Raw genomic sequence first — 20,574 nt, forward strand, 5'->3', positions numbered from 1 at the left:
TTTCCTGTAGCCTTGCCTGTGGCCTGTACCCTTTCCTGTAGCCTTGCCTGTGGCCTGTACCCTTTCCTGTAGCCTTGCCTGTGGGCTGTACCATTTCCTATAGCCTTGCCTGTCGCCTGTACCATTTCCTGTAGCCTTTGATTTATGGAGACTAAAACTTTACACTTATTTTTCCCCAAAAATTTTTAAAATCTAATATAATTTCAAAAACACAGTCTAATCTTTGCTTTGAATATATAATTATATCTAAAAAAATGTAGGCCTAGATTACAAGTGGAGCATACAAATATTAGAACTATTGTGTCTAACTCCACTCAAGAAAAATCAATAGCACTTTTTATTTTTGCTCTCATATTACAATTATTAAAGGGTGTCCAGTATTTAACTGGACAGCTTAGTGTTTTAGCAAGCTGTCCAATAAAATCTTCACAAAGATACAAGATACATAAATGTCCAATTTTGTAAAGTCCCTTAGTGTTACCTGAGTGATAACTTTATGTAAAAGTAAGGGGCAGTCAAGGGAGAATCACTACTCTTAATGTGTGTAACTGACAACCAAACAGGTAAAATAATTTATTTTTATGTTACTCACAGCCAAGGGGTACAGTGACTGCTCAGTTGTGAAAAATAAACATGGCAGGATCATATGTGATGGCTAAGGTACAGTTTTTCATGGAGGACAATGTATGAACGTTTCCTATCAACATAGCTACAGATTGCCTTATATTTTGTGGCAACCCTAGCTATTGCTCGAGTGCTAATCCTAAGGCGCAGGGCCGGATTTATAATAAGGCAGAGTAGTAGTATGTGCCTACAAGAGCCCTCCATTGAGGGGAACCTGTATCTGCCTATTATAAATACCGGTTAGCCAGTGACCAGTAAGCGCAGCATTTGGTTTCCCTGTGCATGTGCAATGCTTAAGGTGGCCTTAACAAATGGCTACCACAAACGTGTGGTGCTGTTATTTCACTGCCAGTTGCCATCTTAGTTTATGTCACCAGTACAGTGGGTGTGGAGAGCAGGTGCCCACAGCCATCTGGACTGTTAATCTGGCCCTGCTAGGGTGCGCTTATCAGAAGGAGTGCTTTAAATTAATGAAACATTCAAATATATTCACACACCACACACACACACATAAGTATAAGACACTATAAAAAATGTTGGCTGCATAACATTCTCCGGTAAACCTTTTTTATAGTCTATTTATAATAGCAGATGTTGCACTATTCTTTGTGCAGGGTCGCATACATGGATAATACACCTTGCACTATCGGATTTGCTCCTCTTGTAATCTTGACACAATTTACACATTACAAACATGCCCAAATGGTTAACGTGTTTTAGAAGCAAGCTACTGATAAATATTAAAAATATTTTGTTTCATACTGGACATTTAACAATTTGTCATTTAGCTATCAAATGAGGTAACTTCACACCTGTAACCTAGTCCATACTTAGAAAATTCTCAACTGCGTGGCCAAATCATTTCATTCCAAGATACATTACACTCTATTTCTATTATATATAATAGAAATTACCTTTACTAGAGAGTTTTAGAAAAACATTTTAAACCAAAAACAACGTCAGGGGTGCTGTGAGTCTTACGCGTTTCGATCATGAATGTTGCCTTAATCATAGCCCATAGCTACTCCAACCTGCCTACTATTTTTTAATCCATCAAAAACTCCTTCAGCTTAACCCCTAATTGGAGAATGATTGCTACAGCTTCTGGCAGGGCAAATACCTGGGCAAATGAGAGGAGTGAGAAGGGTATGGTCAGTGAAAATAGTCGTTCCTGGGAGAGGCAGCATGAGAACAGTGAAGTCTCTGGATAGGGCTGTGTGAGAGCATCAGAGGTGTGGGAGTGGCTTTCTTGGGAGAGGGAGAGTGGGTTGTGGCCAGCCATGACTGAGCTGGAGAATACTGAGGGCACAGGCTTGTAAGATAACCAAGTCCAATGAATGCAAGTGTGATAGGAGCAGATAAGGGTTAGAACACCTAGAGAAGAACTTAATAAACTTCATAAGAAGCCTATTTGGCCATGAATGCGGCATCAAAGGGAGAGATGGGAAAACAGTGGACTGTCTAGTTTAAGTGTCTTTGCTTTGTATGACTTACACAATAATGAATTAGAGTAAGTAAGTCAGGATATTTCTGAGCTGTACATAAAGGGACACTGTACCCAAAAAATTTCTTTCGTGATTCAGATAGAGCATGACATTTTAAGCAACTTTCTAATTTACTCCTATTATCAAATGTTCTTCATTCTCTTGGTATCTTTATTTGAAATGCAAGAATGTAAGTTTAGATGCCGGCCCATCTTTGGTGAACAACCTGGGTTGTCCTTGCTGATTGGTGGATAAATTCATCCACCAATAAAAAAGTTCTGACCAGAGTGCTGAAACCAAAAAAAAAAAGCTTAGATGCCTTCTTTTTCAAATAATGATAGCAAGAGAACGAAGAAAAATTGATAATAGGAGTAAATTAGATAGTTGCTTAAAATTGCATACTCTTTCTGAATTACAAAAGAAAAAAAATGTGTTCAGTGTCCCTTTAAGTTGGTATAGATGTTGGCCTGTATCCATTATCTAGCATCTGGTAGCTTTCAGTTGTCAGAATTACTTGTCAATGGAATGACCCAATTGACTTTCTCAAAGAGTTTGGCCTTATTGTTGACAGCATCATAGGTTACCATGACAGGAATCTATTTCTTTCATGTAATTAGCAAGAGTCCATGAGCTAGTGACGTATGGGATATACATTCCTACCAGGAGGGGCAAAGTTTCCCAAACCTTAAAATGCCTATAAATACACCCCTCACCACACCCACAATTCAGTTTTACAAACTTTGCCTCCGATGGAGGTGGTGAAGTAAGTTTGTGCTAGATTCTACGTTGATATGCGCTCCGCAGCAAGTTGGAGCCCGGTTTCCTCTCAGCGTGCAGTGAATGTCAGAGGGATGTGAGGAGAGTATTGCCTATTTGAATGCAGTGATCTCCTTCTACGGGGTCTATTTCATAGGTTCTCTGTTATCGGTCGTAGAGATTCATCTCTTACCTCCCTTTTCAGATCGACGATATACTCTTATATATACCATTACCTCTGCTGATTCTCGTTTCAGTACTGGTTTGGCTTTCTACAAACATGTAGATGAGTGTCCTGGGGTAAGTAAATCTTATTTTCTGTGACACTCTAAGCTATGGTTGGGCACTTTTATATAAAGTTCTAAATATATGTATTCAAACATTTATTTGCCTTGACTCAGGATGTTCAACATTCCTTATTTTCAGACAGTCAGTTTCATATTTGGGATAAATGCATTTGTTTCAATCATTTTTTCTTACCTTTAAAAATTTGACTTTTTCCCTGTGGGCTGTTAGGCTCGCGGGGGCAGAAAATGCTTCATTTTATTGCGTCATTCTTGGCGCGGACTTTTTTGGCGCAAAATTTTTTTTCTGTTTCCGGCGTCATACGTGTCGCCGGAAGTTGCGTCATTTTTTGACGTTTTTTTTGCGTCAAAAATGTCGGCGTTCCGGATGTGGCGTCATTTTTGGCGCCAAAAGCATTTAGGCGCCAAATAATGTGGGCGTCTTTTTTGGCGCTAAAAAATATGGGCGTCATTTTTGTCTCCACATTATTTAAGTCTCATTATTTATTGCTTCTGGTTGCTAGAAGCTTGTTCACTGGCATTTTTTTCCCATTCCTGAAACTGTCATTTAAGGAATTTGATCAATTTTGCTTTATATGTTGTTTTTTTCTTTTACATATTGCAAGATGTTCCACGTTGCAACTGAGTCAGAAGATACTACAGGAAAATCACTGCACAGTGCTGGAGCTACCAAGCTAAGTGTATCTGCTATAAACTTTTGGTATCTGTTTCTCCAGCTGTTATTTGTATTGCATGTCATGTCAAACTTATTAATGCAGATAAAATTTCCTTTAGTACTGTTACATTACCTGTTGCTGTTCCGTCAACATCTAATTTTCAGAGTGTTCCTGATAACATAAGAGATTTTATTTTTTAAATCCATTAAGAAGGCTATGTCTGTTATTTCTCCTTCTAGTATACATAAAAGTCTTTTAAAACTTCTCTTTTTTTCAGATGAATTTTTAAATGAACATCATCATTCTGATACTGATAATGGTTCTTCTGGTTCAGAGGTTTCTGTCTCAGAGGTTGATGCTGATAAATCTTTGTATTTGTTCAAGATGGAATTTATTCGTTCTTTACTTAAAGAAGTGTTATTTGCATTAGAAATAGAGGATTCTGGTCCTCTTGATACTAAATGTAAACGTTTAAATAAGGTTTTTAAATCTCCTGTAGTTATTCCAGAAGTGTTTTATCTCCCTGATGCTATTTCTGAAGTAATTTCCAGGGAATGGAATAATTTGGGTAATTTATTTACTCCTTCTAGACGTTTAAGCAAATTATATCCTGTGCCATCTGACAGATTAGAGTTTTTTGGGACAAAAATCCCTAAGGTTATGGGGCTGTCTCTACTCCTGCTAATGTACTACTATTCCTATGGCAGATAGTACTTCATTTAAGGATCCTTTAGATAGGAAAATTGAATCCTTTCTAAGAAAAGCTTACTTATGTTCAGGTAATCTTCTTAGACCTGCTATATTTTTAGCGGATGTTGCTGCAGCTTCAACTTTTTGGTTAGAAGCTTTAGCGCAACAAGTAACAGATCATAATTTTATAGCATTATTATTATTCTATAACATGCTAATAATTTTATTGGTGATACCATCTTTTGATATCATTAGAGTTGATGTCAGGTATATGTCTCTAGCTATTTTAGCTAGAAAAGCTTTATGGATTAAACTTGGAATGCTGACATGTCTTCTAAGTCAACTTTGCTTTCCCTTTCTTTCCAGGGTAAATAATCATTTTCGTCCCTTTCCTCACAACAAGGAACAAAAGCCTGATCCTTCATCCTCAGGAGCGGTATCAGTTTGGAAACTATTTCCAGTTTGGAATATATCCAAGCCTTATAGAAACCTATAGCCAGCTCCTAAGTACCTATGAAGGTGCGGCCCTTATTCCAGCTCAGCTGGTATGGGGCAGATTACGTTTTCTTCAAAGAAATTTGGATCAATTCCGTTCTTAATCTCTGGTTTCAGAAACATTGTTTCAGAAAGGTACAGAATTGGCTTCAAGTTAAGGCCTCCTGCTAAGAGATTCTTTTCTTTCCCGTGTCCCAGTTAACACAGCAAAGGCTCAGCATTTCTGAAATGTGTTTCAGATCTAGAGTTGGCTGGAGTATTTATGCCAGTTCCAGTTCTGGAACAGGGGCTGGGGTTTTATTTTATCTCTTCATTGTACCAAAGAAGGTCAATTCCTTCAGACCAGTTCTGGATCTATCATTATTGAATCGTTATGTTTGGATAACAACATTCAAGATGGTTACTGTAGGACTATCCTGCCTTTTGTTTAGCAAGGGCATTATATGTCTACAATAGATTTACAGGATGTGTATCTGCATATTCCGATTCATCCAGATCACTTTTAGTGTCTGAGATTCTCTTTTTAGACAAGCATTACCAGTTTTGTGGCTCTACCGTTTGGCCTAGCCTCAGTTCCAAGAATTTATTTCAAAGGTTCTCGGTGCCCTTCTTTCTGTAATCAGAGAATAGGGTTTTGGTATTTCCTTATTTGGACGATATCTTGGTACTTGCTCAGTCTTCTCATTTTCGAAGAATCTCATACGAATCGACTTGTGTTGTTTTTTTCAAGTTCATGGTTGGAGGATCAATTTACCAATCAGTTCATTGATTCCTCAGACAAGGGTAACCTTTTTAGGTTTCTAGATAAATTCAGTGTCTATGACTCTGTCCTTGTCAGACAAGAGAAGTTTAACATTGATATCAGCTTGTCAAAACCTTCAGTCACAATCATTCCCTTTGGTAGCCTTATGCATGGAAATGTTGGGTCTTAGGACTGCCGCATCAGATGCGATCTCCTTTGCTCGTTTTCACATGCGACCTCTTCAGCTCTGTATGCTGAACCAATGGTGCAGGGATTACTCAAAGATATCTCAATTAATATCTTTAAACCGATTTTACGACACTCTCTGACATGGTGGACAGATCACCATCGTTTAGTTCAGGGGGCTTCTTTGTTCTTCCGACCTGGACTATAATCTCAACAGATGCAAGTCTTACAGGTTGGGGAGCTGTGTGGGGGTATCTGACGGCACAAGGGGTTTGGGAATCTCAGGAGGTGAGATTTCCGATCAATATTTTGGAACTCCGTGCAATTTTCAGAGCTCTTCAGTCTTGGCCTCTTCTGAAGAGAGAGTTGTTCATTTGTTTTCAGATAGACAATGTCACAACTGTGGCATACATCAATCATCAAGGAGGGACTCACAGTCCTCTGGCTATGAAAGAAGTATCTCGAATTTTGGTTTGGGCGGAATCCAGCTCCTGTCTAATCTCTGCGGTTCATATCCCAGGTATGGACAATTGGAAAGCGGATTATCTCAGTCGCCAAACGTTGCATCCGGGCGAATGGTCTCTTCACCCAGAGGTATTTCTTCAGATTATTCAAATGTGGGAACTTCCAGAAATAGATCTGATGGCTTCTCATCTAAACAAGAAACTTCCCAGGTATCTGTCCAGATCCCGGGATCCTCAGGCGGAGGCAGTGGATGCATTATCACTTCCTTGGAAGTATCATCCTGCCTATATCTTTCCGCCTCTAGTTCTTCTTCCAAGAGTAATCTCCAAGATTCTGAAGGAATGCTCGTTTGTTCTGCTGGTAGCTCCGGCATGGCCTCACAGGTTTTGGTATGCGGATCTTGTCCGGATGGCCTCTTGCCAACCGTGGACTCTTCCGTTAAGACCAGACCTTTTGTCTCAAGGTCCTTTTTTCCATCAGGATCTGAAATCCTTAAATTTAAAGGTATGGAGATTGAACGCTTGATTCTTGGTCAAAGAGGTTTCTCTGACTCTGTGATTAATACTATGTTACAGGCTCGTAAATCTGTATCCAGAGAGATATATTATAGAGTCTGGAAGACTTATATTTCTTGGTGTCTTTCTCATCATTTTTCTTGGCATTCTTTTAGAATACCGAGAATATTACAGTTTCTTCAGGATGGTTTAGATAAGGGTTTGTCCGCAAGTTCCTTGAAAGGTCAAATCTCTGCTCTTTCTGTTCTTTTTCACAGAAAGATTGCTATTCTTCCTGATATTCATTGTTTTGTACAAGCTTTGGTTCGTATAAAGCCTGTCATTAAGTCAATTTCTCCTCCTTGGAGTTTGAATTTGGTTCTGGGGGCTCTTCAAGCTCCTCCATTTGAACCTATGCATTCATTGGATATTAAATTACTTTCTTGGAAAGTTTTGTTCCTTTTGGCCATCTCTTCTGCCAGAAGAGTTTCTGAATTTTCTGCTCTTTCTTGTGAGTCTCCTTTTCTGATTTTTCATCAGGATAAGGCGGTGTTGCGAACTTCTTTTGAATTTTTACCTAAGTTGTGAATTCCAACAACATTAGTAGAGACATTGTGGTTCCTTCATTATGTCCTAATCCTAAGAATTCTAAGGAGAAATCGTTGCATTCTTTGGATGTTATTAGAGCTTTGAAATATTATGTTGAAGCTACTAAGTCTTTCCGAAAGACTTCTAGTTTATTTGTTATCTTTTCCGGTTTTAGAAAGGCCAGAAAACTTCTGCCATTTCTTTGGCATCTTGGTTGAAATCTTTATTTCATCTTGCCTATGTTGAGTCGGGTAAGACTCCGCCTCATAGGATTACAGCTCATTCTACTAGGTCAGTTTCTACTTCCTGGGCGTTTAGGAATGAAGCTTCGGTTGATCAGATTTGCAAAGCGGCAACTTGGTCCTCTTTGCATACTTTTACCAAATTCTACCATTTTGTTGTATTTTCTTCTTCTGAAGCAGTTTTTGGTAGAAAAGTACTTCAGGCAGCGGTTTCAGTTTGAATCTTCTGCTTATGTTTTTCATTAAACTTTATTTTGGGTGTGGATTATTTTCAGCAGGAATTGGCTGTCTTTATTTTATCCCTCCCTCTCTAGTGACTCTTGTGTGGAAAGATCCACATCTTGGGTAGTCATTATCCCATACGTCACTAGCTCATGGACTCTTGCTAATTACATGAAAGAATAGGTATTTATGTGTAGTGTGATAGGAGCGCCTAAAGGTGGATTCCTGCTGCTAAAAAAGTTCTTCCCTCAAAGAGAACTAAATGGTGGATAAGAAGAAAAAATGGGGTTTATTTAGCAGCGCTAAAAAAAGCTAGGGAATGATGATACCAATCTAATTTATGTTTTATACAATCTATTTTATTTAAAAATTCTTATAACACATAAAAACAACAGCAAATGCTTTTCCTAATTAATAAAGGGACGTCTCCCTTATACAACACTTATAAAAACAGACTAGAACCATATAATCCTAGAATTTCAGGTATAAAGGAATTAATTCTATAGATAACATATGGCAAGCAACAAATTTCTAAGATAAATGGTGAATTAAATATTTAAAAGGCACAAATGTATCAATCCTAATAGCTTTACAGTTCTTCAGTAACAAATTCAGTTATAAAGTTACACAGTTACTTTCCTTGGACATATAATTGGCTCAGGTGTGCTGGATAGTTAAAAAGGCAAAAAACAGCCAATATTCTGATTTAGGTGCCAAAGCAATCGTGGTTAATGGAAATGGTTAATTTAACAGATGAATACCTTGATGTCTTTAAAGTTCAGTTTGCGTGTTTTAAAAAACGTAGTGCAAATTAGTGTAGAGGTACCTTAATCTGTCCTGGTTGCAACCGCTGATTATCTTCACTGTGAGGGATTCACAGACTGTTTGTTCCTGGTGCTTCTGATAAGTCACCTGACCTTCTCTTTGATTCAGAGGTCAGGGGTGATGATCCGTTCTGGTGATGTAGTTATTCTTTTTTTTTTTGTTTTCCTTTCTTCTTATAGCCCAAATATTGTTTTCATCTGGGTTCCCTCAGACTTCTTAAGGTTTGAAGAAATCTTTGGTCAGTGTTTAGCAGTAACACCGTATTCCCTGAAGTTACCAAAGGTAGATTTTAACTTGCAGGGTCAGGAGAAAAGTTTAAAGTTGCAGGGTCACACAGCTTTGTGACAGTAGTAAATGAAGTTTAGTAGAGTGTAGCAGGTCCCATTCAACGCGTTTCACCCTTCTGGGCTTCTTGATAAAGCCCAGAAGGGTGAAACGCGTTGAATGGGACCTGCTACACTCTACTAAACTTCATTTACTACTGTCACAAAGCTGTGTGACCCTGCAACTTTAAACTTTTCTCCTGACCCTGCAAGTTAAAATCTACCTTTGGTAACTTCAGGGAATACGGTGTTACTGCTAAACACTGACCAAAGATTTCTTCAAACCTTAAGAAGTCTGAGGGAACCCAGATGAAAACAATATTTGGGCTATAAGAAGAAAGGAAAACAAAAAAAAAAAAGAATAACTACATCACCAGAACGGATCATCACCCCTGACCTCTGAATCAAAGAGAAGGTCAGGTGACTTATCAGAAGCACCAGGAACAAACAGTCTGTGAATCCCTCACAGTGAAGATAATCAGCGGTTGCAACCAGGACAGATTAAGGTACCTCTACACTAATTTGCACTACGTTTTTTAAAACACGCAAACTGAACTTTAAAGACATCAAGGTATTCATCTGTTAAATTAACCATTTCCATTAACCACGATTGCTTTGGCACCTAAATCAGAATATTGGCTGTTTTTTGCCTTTTTAACTATCCAGCACACCTGAGCCAATTATATGTCCAAGGAAAGTAACTGTGTAACTTTATAACTGAATTTGTTACTGAAGAACTGTAAAGCTATTAGGATTGATACATTTGTGCCTTTTAAATATTTAATTCACCATTTATCTTAGAAATTTGTTGCTTGCCATATGTTATCTATAGAATTAATTCCTTTATACCTGAAATTCTAGGATTATATGGTTCTAGTCTGTTTTTATAAGTGTTGTATAAGGGAGACGTCCCTTTATTAATTAGGAAAAGCATTTGCTGTTGTTTTTATGTGTTATAAGAATTTTTAAATAAAATAGATTGTATAAAACATAAATTAGATTGGTATCATCATTCCCTAGCTTTTTTTAGCGCTGCTAAATAAACCCCATTTTTTCTTCTTAATTACATGAAAGAAAACATAATTTATGTAAGAACTTACCTGATAAATTCATTTCTTTCATATTAGCAAGAGTCCATGAGGCCCGCCCTTTTTTGTGGTGGTTATGATTTTTTTGTATAAAGCACAATTATTCCAATTCCTTATTTTATATGCTTTCGCACTTTTTTCTTATCACCCCACTTCTTGGCTATTCGTTAAACTGAATTGTGGGTGTGGTGAGGGGTGTATTTATAGGCATTTTAAGGTTTGGGAAACTTTGCCCCTCCTGGTAGGAATGTATATCCCATACGTCACTAGCTCATGGACTCTTGCTAATATGAAAGAAATGAATTTATCAGGTAAGTTCTTACATAAATTATGTTTTTTTTCCCACTACTCTTGAGAGATGACACAGTTTGAGAAACTTTTATTCATAAAGAAAGATACCCTGTACTCCGTAGATTGCTCTCAGGACACCCCAAGATAATAGAAATGTAAACTGTTTAACACTGTCAGTGTACAAATAGTTTGTTATCATTCCATGCATATTATACATGTGTATGGAGCAGACATGGTTTTGTATAAAATATATAAATTATTGAAATAAATACACTTTCAAACACTTTGTTTTGAATGTTTTCGTAAGTAAAGTTATGGACCTAGTTTAGCACAACCAATGTTAAAGGGACAGTCTAATCAAAATTAAACTTCCATGATTCAGATAGGGTATGTAATTTTAAACAATTTTTCAATTTACTTTTATCATCAAATTTGCTTTGTTCTATTGGTATTCTTAGTTGAAAGCTAAACCTAGAGAGGCTCATATGCTAATTTGTAAGACCTTGAAGGCCACCTCTTACATGGATGCATTTGATAGTTGTGTACTGCTAGAGGGCGTTAGTTCATTTGTACCTTATAGATAACATTGTGCTCATGCCCGTGGAGTTACCTAGGTGTCAGCACTGATTGGCTAAAATGCAAGTCTGTCAAAAGAACTGAAATAAGGGGGCAGTCTGCAGAGTCTTAGATACAAGGTAATCACAGAGGTTAAAAGTGTATTAATATAACTGTGTTGGTTATGCAAAACTTGGGAATGGGTAATAAAGGGATTATCTATCTTTTTAAACAATAACAATTCGGGAGTACACTGTCCCTTTAAATCCCATTACTTGGCAAGATAGTTGAAGATGTGGAAAGCAGAATATGTTAAAGGTGCTTTTTGAAAAACTATAATTTCATAAACATAGAATTAAGAGTAACCAATATTTTTTTATTAAAAACAAACATTAAAAAAGATAAATATAACGTAGAGAATGAAAAGGGGTAAGCACATTTAAAGTGATATTCCAATTCCATTATTCACTCTACTTACTATAGCTTAGATTACAAGCGGAGCACATAAAAATAATAATAAATAATAAATAAATAAAAAACACCAGTCAAGTTAAATCAAAAGGGGGGCGGAGCCAGCTGAACAACTGAGCAGACGTGTTTTTTCACAGCTTCGGCTCTAAGCCGACAAATTTTATGATTCTAACTGCTCAAGATCATCTAAATTGCGATATGGCTGCAGCTACAACTGCACCCTGACAAAAGGATAAACCTAATCCTAAAGAAATAACCTAAAGTACGCTAAATGTCGTTTGCTTCCACATCACAGCCAGCCGTTTGGAGTACTGGAGAGTGGCCATCTTAATATCTAAGCAGTACCTACTATATAGCGATCCCCTACAACGGTGGGAATTGGTTGAAGGCTATCCACACATGGAACCAACTACTTTCCTCAGAGCTCTGGAGGGTCTTCTACGCAAGCATTTTCACAAGATGGAAAGACACATGGCAGCGACTTTCAGCTTCAGCCCAGATCCCTTATCAGCGACCCTCTTGAAGCCGGGTGCTGGCAACGGAGACCCACCTGAAGGTCTCAAATATCCTAGCGACTGTGTGACACCCAAGGCCACCCAGGACATAACAACAGTGGACTCTCAGGTACACAGAACGGCTCCACTGCGCACTCATCTTAAAGGGACACTGTACCCAAAGATTTTCTTTCGTGATTCAGATTGAGCATGACATTTTAAGCAACTTTCTAATTTACTCCTATTATCAAATTTTCTTCTTTCTCTTTGCATCTTTATTTGAAATGCAAGAATGTAAGTTTAGATGCCGGCCCATTTTTGGTGAACAACCTGGGTTGTCCTTGCTGATTGGTGGATAAATTCATCCACCAATAAAAAAGTGCTGTCCAAAGTACTGAAACCAAAAAGAAGCTTAGATGCCTTCTTTTTCAAATAATGATAGCAAGAGAACGAAGAAAAATTGATAATAGGAGTAAATTAGAAAGTTGCTTAAAATTGCATGCTCTATCTGAATTACAAAAGAAAAGTTTTGGGTACAGTGTCCCTTTAAGGAACATATTAGATGCTCACGCTCAGCTGATGGACGCGAGCCGACACAATGTTCCTTGCTAGCTACGCACCTGAAATCGACCCTCAATCTACTCACCATCCTACTTGGAAGCCTTGCCCGCGTGGGTGACGAGGCACAACTGTCACAGTCGCCCGCCCAGCAACCCTGCTGCCACTGCCGCTAAGTCCATTTCTTCGATCGGCAGTGGGACCCTGGAGGCACTTTTTTGGGGTTAACCTGAGTGGTTGATAGCTCTACAAGAAACATTGACAGACTGGCACATTTCTTTTTAACCCTACACAAGATTTGGGACGCTTTCACATCTGGCGAGCAGATGTAGGATGAGACCGTACAGCCGGTGAAATTTTGTGCCGCTATACTATTGAACTTTCTTACTACATTTCTTCCCAGTGAACTTTATAGATATATTCCACGGGTCTCTGCAGCTAGCTCATGTTAGATACTGGTTATTACGTTCTGCAGTTATGCCTAGTTAAATGTTTTGCTGTGCTTAGTACTTCTGTGTGTTTTTAGTTACAAGTGAGCGATTTTGACATAAACTATTACTGTTCTGGGAATTAATGGCGGTCACTGACCTAAGCTGAGAACGCATTTAGTCTGCACCTCGGGTTGCAGACTTACACTATACTGCTTCCCATCTTTTATGCTTGTATTATAATCGACTCCGCAAATGTTGTTAAGTTAATTATGTGCTTTGTCCTGTTTCAAGGTTTGTTGAGCGTTGTGTTTAATTCTCTCCTGCTCATATGATTAATCTTACATACTGGCCACACACTAGTATATATTTCTGGTATAGGATCCTCTCATGTGACTACCATACCGCTCTCTTTATTAGGATCCTAGAACGCAGATATAGGGCACTCATGTAGGTCTCCACTATTGATCTGTTGTTGAATATACTCCTACACCACACATATAGCTAATTTCTATTGGCACCTTTTATACATAGTTTTCCTGTATCAATGTCACACTCTGCCTCATATTATTATTGGTCAATATAGATGTTTTAGAGAGAAAATTTAATTTACCTTAGTTGTTAAGATAGCTACATTACAGAGAAAACTGATTGGGAATTGAATTTATATTCTTAGTATATTTATGTATGGATTGAAGACCCCACGCACTCCATTCTTTGCAACTTTGCAGATTTGTGGACTGTGGAGCGGCTGCCAGCGGCCGAGGCGGCGCTCTGTATTCCCTTTTATCTGCTAGCATAACTAACATAAAATATTGCTCCCCTCATGTAGACTATTTCCAATTCCCATTCACACCTATACTCATTACAGTACCCCATACAAGCCATATATCCATAGAATCCAGAGGGACTTAGGTATATTTGGTTTAGCACGTTCTGGTTTATTACTACTATACATTCCCTACACATAATCCTCAGGGTGTATAATGCTAAGCCTGGCTCTTTCTAAATAGTTGATAGGAGTGCACTATAGTTTTGCTCTTCAGCCCTCCTCTGTTCCCATGTTGTTATTACATTATATTATCAGATATGGTAATCCCAGTCCTTATATCTGTTATGTTTGAGACAATGTCATCTATAACTACCATACTTACGTTTTTTGTTTGCCTAAAAAGCCAGTTTGTATGCTTTTCTTTATTACTTGCAAGTTATGATCTGCAAACCTATTAACCTGACGATGCGGCCTCTATTGGGGTGAAGCGTGGCACAGCAATGCAACATTAGCTATGACATCATGGTGGGCTGGACCCACGCTGATATCCACATTCATGGTTTCCCTACCTTCTACATTATATTTATTATTTGCTGTCCATCCAGTTGTTATACTCCCCCGAGCAACTCTTTGACACACTACAACTTAAATGCCTCTTCAGCTACATACCCTATTTATCGCATTCAACTTCCCCCCCCCATCCCCATAATGAACCTCCTAATCTAGAAGGTCTAATTACGCGGCTTCTTTTGCCTATGCCGCAAACTACCTATACTTATACATTTCACCATATTATCTACATAGTAGAACCATATTCTCACATAAATTGAACATGCTAAATGGTTTTTCTCTCCCACCTTGAGTTAATGTTACAGTTTGGTCCAATAGTGGCCTATTGAGTTAGACTAATTTGAAAAGCATAAAATAGAGGTTGTTCAGTTGGGGCCCATGAGTGACCCTTCCACATCAATGTTTACCCACATTATATCAGGTTTATTGTAACTCTGTGGCCCAAGAGTGGCCACTTAACTGTCAGGGTGGGTATATGGTTTGAGCAGCATTTATTACCATGTAACGAAATGCTAAATTGTCAATTACCTATATTATGTACTCATTTATATGATTTGCTTTGGTAGCCTGTTTTGTACCAGCTTATTTTCCTATATACTGTGTATTGACATTTATTGACTGTGTGTTTTGCAAAGAACCTCAATAAAAAATATTTTAAAAAAAGTTAAATCAAAAACTTTTTTATTTTTGCTCTCATATTACAAGATTTAAGTAGTATGTTAGCGGACTAGGAAAAGCATGTCGGCTATCTAGAGTTGCCAGGTGTCCTGTATTCAACTGGACAGTTAAATGGACAGTATACACTAATTTTCATTTAACTGCATGTAATAGACACTACTATAAAGAATAATATGCACAGATACTGATCTAAAAATCCAGTATAAAGCCGTTTAAAAACTTACTTAGAAGCTCACAGTTTAGAACTGTTGAAAAGGTTAACTGGAACATCCACTGCAAATTGGTTCTAATGCAAAAAAGCAGACCCCTCTCCCTTCCTCTGCATATGAAAAGACCCTTTACACAAACAGGAGCAAGCTGGAGTAGCTATACGTCAGTATTCTCCTAAAACTTTGGGGCTTGGTTAGGAGTTTGAAAATCAGCGCAATGTTATTTAAAAATAAGCAAAACTATATAGCTGTATAGGCTATATAAATGGATCATCTACAAAACATTTATGCAAAGAAAAATCTAGTGTATTATGTCCCTTTAAGTATTTTGGCAAGCTGTCCAGTAAAATCTTCACAATAATACTGTACACATAAATGTCCAGTTTTTAAATGTCCACGAGTGTTAGCTAAATGTGAGGGGCAGTAGCGGACCTACTCAAAGGGGGCCCTGGTTGCAAAAAATGTTTTGGGGTAGAAAGTAATAACAATAGACATGCAGGGCCGATTCAGCCCTTAATCCTTCCGAGGTCGATAAAATGAGTACCATTAAATTGGGTAATAATAACAACTATTACTATTCAGCTTCTGATTTGCTTAATTCCGAGAGCAAGCGCTGAAAAAAAATGCTTTGAGTCCCACTGGGAGAAAGGCGCTATATAAATACTACTTATTATTATTATTATTATTACATGCTGCACTAATAAAAGGCTCTCCTGCATTAGGATTGTAAACATTCTACACACACCTATGTATAGACTTGCTGCTATGGCCTTCCCCCCCAGTACTTGGACCCTTCCACCCCTGGTGAGGGACAGTCAAGGGAGTCAAATCATTATTTTTTACGTGTTACTTACAACCAAACAGGTAAAATGATTGATTTTTAAATGTAGCCACCAATCAGCAAGTGCTAACCAGGGTTCTGAACTAAAAATGGGCCGGCTCTTAAGCTTACATTCCTGCTTTTTCAAATAAAAATGCCAAGAGAACGAAGAAAAACTTGATAATAGGAGTAAATTAGAAAGCTTAAAATTGCATCTAAATCATGAAAGAATTTTTTTTTGTTTCATATCCCTTTAATATTAAGTGTCTATCGGCTAAATTACAAGTTGAGCGGTACGGCAATTCCGCTCAAAAATTGAATTTTTGAGCGGAATGGAAGGTCATCTGTATTACAAGTTGCGGCGGTATGGCTAAACCACAAGCGTTTTAGACTGTACCGCAACTCTCCATTCTGCACTCAAAAAAAAAAATGGCTTTTGAGTGCAGGATTTTCATAGCTTATACCGCCACGATCCATTCCGCAAAAAAAATATATAATAGTTATGGATTTTGTGAAACAGAAAAGATTCACAAAACTCATAACAAAAATGTTACAAAGTACACAAATACCCCAGAAACACTATCCCCCGCATCGCAAATACCCCTAATCCGCCGCCCACCCACATCGTGGCTACTAAATAAACCTATTAACCCCTAATTCGCCGTCCACCCACATTGTGACTACTAAATAAACCTATGAACCCCTAAACCGCCGCCCCCGCATCGCAGACACGAAATAAACCTATTAACCCCTAAACCGCCAGCCCCCCACATTGCTACTAATAAATTAAACCTATTAATCCCTAAACCTAACCCGCCCCCCCCTATTTTTAAATTAAACCTACAATAAAACTACCTTAAAATAAATAAAAACTTACCTGTGAAATAAAAAAAAATACTAAACTTACATTTTTTAAACCTAATCTAATACCCCAATTAAAAAACAAAAAACAAACATCAATAGCCCTTAAAAGGGCTTTTTGTAGGTCATTGCCCTAAAGAAATCAGCTCTTTTACCTGAAAAAAAAATACAATTTACCCCCTAACAGTACAACCCCCCGCCCATCCAACCCCCAAAATAAAAAAAACTAAGTCTAAAAAATCCTAAGCTGCCCATTGCCCTGAAAAGGGCATTTGTATGGACATTGCCCTTAAAAGGGCATTCAGCTCTTTTACAGCCCATTTAAAAAAAAAAGATCTAATAAAAAAATAAAAAAAATTAAAAAACCTAAATCTAACCCCGAAATAGGTACTCACCATTCCTTAAGTCCGGCAGTAAAGGTCTTCTTCTATGCGGCGACATCTTCTATCTTCATCTGGAGTGAAGGCGGCACGGAGTGGAGATGGCCGTGGAGCAGGACCGGCGTCTGTGGAGCCATCTACCACAGAGGATCCTCCATGCACACTGAAGATTGAATGCAAGGTACCCGTTTTATATTTGGGGTACCTTGCATTCCTATTGGCTGAAATTTTAAAATAAGCCAATAGGATGAGAGCTACTGAAATCCTATTGGCTGATTTACTAAAGCGAATCATGTCCGCTCGACCTCGTTAGGAGGTTTATATGCTAATTTCTTAGACCTTGAAGGCCGCCTCTTTTCTGAATGCATTTTGAATTTTTTTTTTACCACTAGAGGGTGTTAGTTAATTTGTGTCATATAGATAACATTGTGCTCATGCATGTTGAGTTACCTAGGAGCCAGCACTTGTCGGCTTAAATGCAAGTCTGTCAAAAGAACTGAAATAAGGGGGCAGTCTGCAGAGGCGTAGATACAAGATAATCACAGAGGTAAAAGTGTATTAATATAACTGTGTTGGTTATGCAAAACTAGGTAATGGGTAATAAAGGGATTATCTATCTTTTGAAACAATAAAACTTCTGGTGTAGTCTGTCCCTTTAAATATAGAATGTCACCTGATGTTTCTATTGTTGAGGCGCAATATGTTCACTGTCTTCTGAAGAAGTTCTTTGTATCTTCTTGGGAATTTTTGTTGTGAGACTCTTTTGAGGAATAAACCATCTGGAATACACAGACAAAAGTAAGTCTAACAATTAACCTGTATCTGTGTGTACCTGTCAAGCGAGAAATGTTAAATAGACAAGTATACCGTCAGTGTTTTTCCATGTGCTTCTCTAGCTTCTTTAGGTTCTTGTTGGTGTCCTTCTGGGATGGCTGTCATGCCTTGTTGTGCCCTTATGTGCAAGTGTACGCAAAGCTGTAAACCGTTATCAATAAGGTGTTGCTGGTTGCGTAATTCCCAGTACGTCAGGCGTTTATGCAGTTGCCTTCTAGTGGTGTCATAACAAGGCCTATAAATGCTCACTATGCTTATTCCTCTGTGCTTGGTGATACTATTTCCTCATTATCAATTACCCTAGCTCCATATGACCCATCGTGGTTCTGTTGGCCTCTTCTGCTTCAACATCCCTTCTGAGCTGTATCTCCTGTTGTCTCCCAGATGTTTGACTTCTGGACTGTTCTGAGACTAGGGGGCATATGTATCAAGGTCTGGCAGACCTGATCCGACACTGCGGATCAGGTCCGCCAGACCTCGCTGAATCCGGCGAGCAATACGCTCGCCGTATTCAGCGTTGCACCAGCAGCTCACAAGAGCTGCTGGTGCAACGCCGCCCCCTGCAGACTCGTGGCCAATCAGCCGCCAGCAGGGGGGTGTCAATCAACCCGATCGTACTCGATCAGGTTGTATTGTGGCAATGTCTGTCTGCCTGCTCAGAGCAGGCGGACAGGTTATGGAGCAGCGGTCTTTGTGACCGCTGCTTCATAACTGCTGTTTCTGGCGAGCCTGCAGGCTCACCAGAAACACGGGGCATCAAGCTCCATTCGGAGCTTGAGACATATGCCCCTAGAGGTCGATTTATCAACCTCTTCGGCAGACTTTCACCTGCCTACGACTGCAGGTTCTCACAAGAGAACCTGCACGCCATATTTAACAAGCAGCGGTCATCAGACCGCTGCTTCGCTACCCTTTCCTCACCTCTTAGGTGGCGAATTTCAATCTCCCCCGTCTCGTCCAACAGGGGAGATTGACAGCTCCTGCCCGCACGTGATTGGCTGTGCGTGGGCAGGGGGTGGGATTGCACGCAAGCGTAAAATAGAGCTAAATTTCACCAGGGGAATTGAGCCCGCCAGAGGCGAGCTGCGGCAGACACGGGGGCGCGTATATGATTGATAAATTGACCTTTGCTTCCTGCTTACCCTTGGTCATTATTATTATTGCACTGATTCTCTGGCTTTAATCACTCCTGACCTGATTCCTGCACACTCCTGTTTAGTCTGATTCCCAGTTTGGCCTTAGCTGTTCCTAACCATTACTTTATTTAGAATCTGTGTCCCCATCTGGATCTTTCTGGAGAAGGTTTATGCAAGGGTTTGCTAATATCTGCCTACTGGGTTCCAGCTCTTAAAGGGACACTAAACCCAATTTTTTTCTTTCATGATTCAGATAGAGCATGAGATTTTAAGCACCTTTCTAATTCACTCCTATTATCATTTTTTCCTTGTTCTCATGCTATCTTGATTTGAAAAAGCAGTACTGTAAGCTTTAGAGCCGGACCATTTTTTGTTCAGCACCTGGGTAGCACTTGCTGATTTGTGGCTAAATGTAGCAAACCAATTAGCAAGCACTACCCAGGTGCTGAACTAAAAATGGGACAGCTCCTAACCTTTTATTACTGTATTTTCAAATAAAGATAACATGAGAACAAAGAAAAATTGATAATTGGAATAAATTAGAAAGTTGCTTAAAATTTCATGCTCTATCTGAATCATGAAAGAAAAAAATTTGGGGTTAGTAACCCTTTAACGAAAGGTAATCTAACAGCCAATAATCTCCTTTCTCACAGACCATTTATACACTTGAGAATCAAAACAAATCTTTTTTTTTTTTATTGAGGAATTGTACAATACAATTATTATACAGTCATAATTGAAAGCAAAAGAAAAATACAAACATTGCTCAAAAAACATTTTGCACATCTTAAGTAACAATCCTCATTTTCTGATTTTATTATCCCCGAATACTTCAGTTCGGCCCACTTTTGGATCCATAATTTTTTATACAGAAAAAGATAAGTAGGGATATAATAGTTGAAACATTCCAATAACTATATGAACCGAATATTATGAAGTTTTCATCTTAAGGGTCAAAACCAAAACTTTTACCATCCATGTTCAATCTATTTATACAGTACCCTGTACTAACCTATTTTGGGTGGGAAGAGGGAGCATACACAAAGCTAGAGGTAGGTGCTACAAAATGTTTTCTAATGTGAGGGGCTAAAGACTATTTTATTATTTGATAAAGATTCCCCATTTAGTGTTTAGGGTCAGTAAACTGTAGAGGACAATATTAGCTATGGCGATAAGTAACTGCTAGTGACATCATTTTCTAGGTCTCCAGAAGGTATATACTTATATGGGTAGATTTTGTCTACAGTGGATTTTTACCTCATGCTGTGGTTTAATTATTTCCCTTCCTCCACCCTATTCTTTTCGTATCCTCTCCTGTGGCTCCGGCCGCTA

At 38.6% G+C, this 20,574-nt stretch overlaps 1 protein-coding gene across 1 annotated transcript in view; it reads left to right on the forward strand.

Annotated features, from left to right (window-relative positions):
- The first annotated feature begins 1,904 nt into the window (after nucleotides 1-1,904).
- LOC128636494 (uncharacterized) overlaps nucleotides 1,905-20,574 on the forward strand; it is a 47,483-nt gene continuing 28,813 nt past the window's right edge. Inside the window, exon 1 of the mRNA XM_053689503.1 lies at nucleotides 1,905-1,939. Within this exon, the coding sequence (XP_053545478.1) occupies nucleotides 1,905-1,939 (35 nt within the window). The remainder of the gene's footprint in view (nucleotides 1,940-20,574) is intronic.

The sequence above is a fragment of the Bombina bombina genome, chromosome 7 (assembly GCF_027579735.1).
Source record: "Bombina bombina isolate aBomBom1 chromosome 7, aBomBom1.pri, whole genome shotgun sequence".
NCBI lineage: Eukaryota > Metazoa > Chordata > Amphibia > Anura > Bombinatoridae > Bombina > Bombina bombina.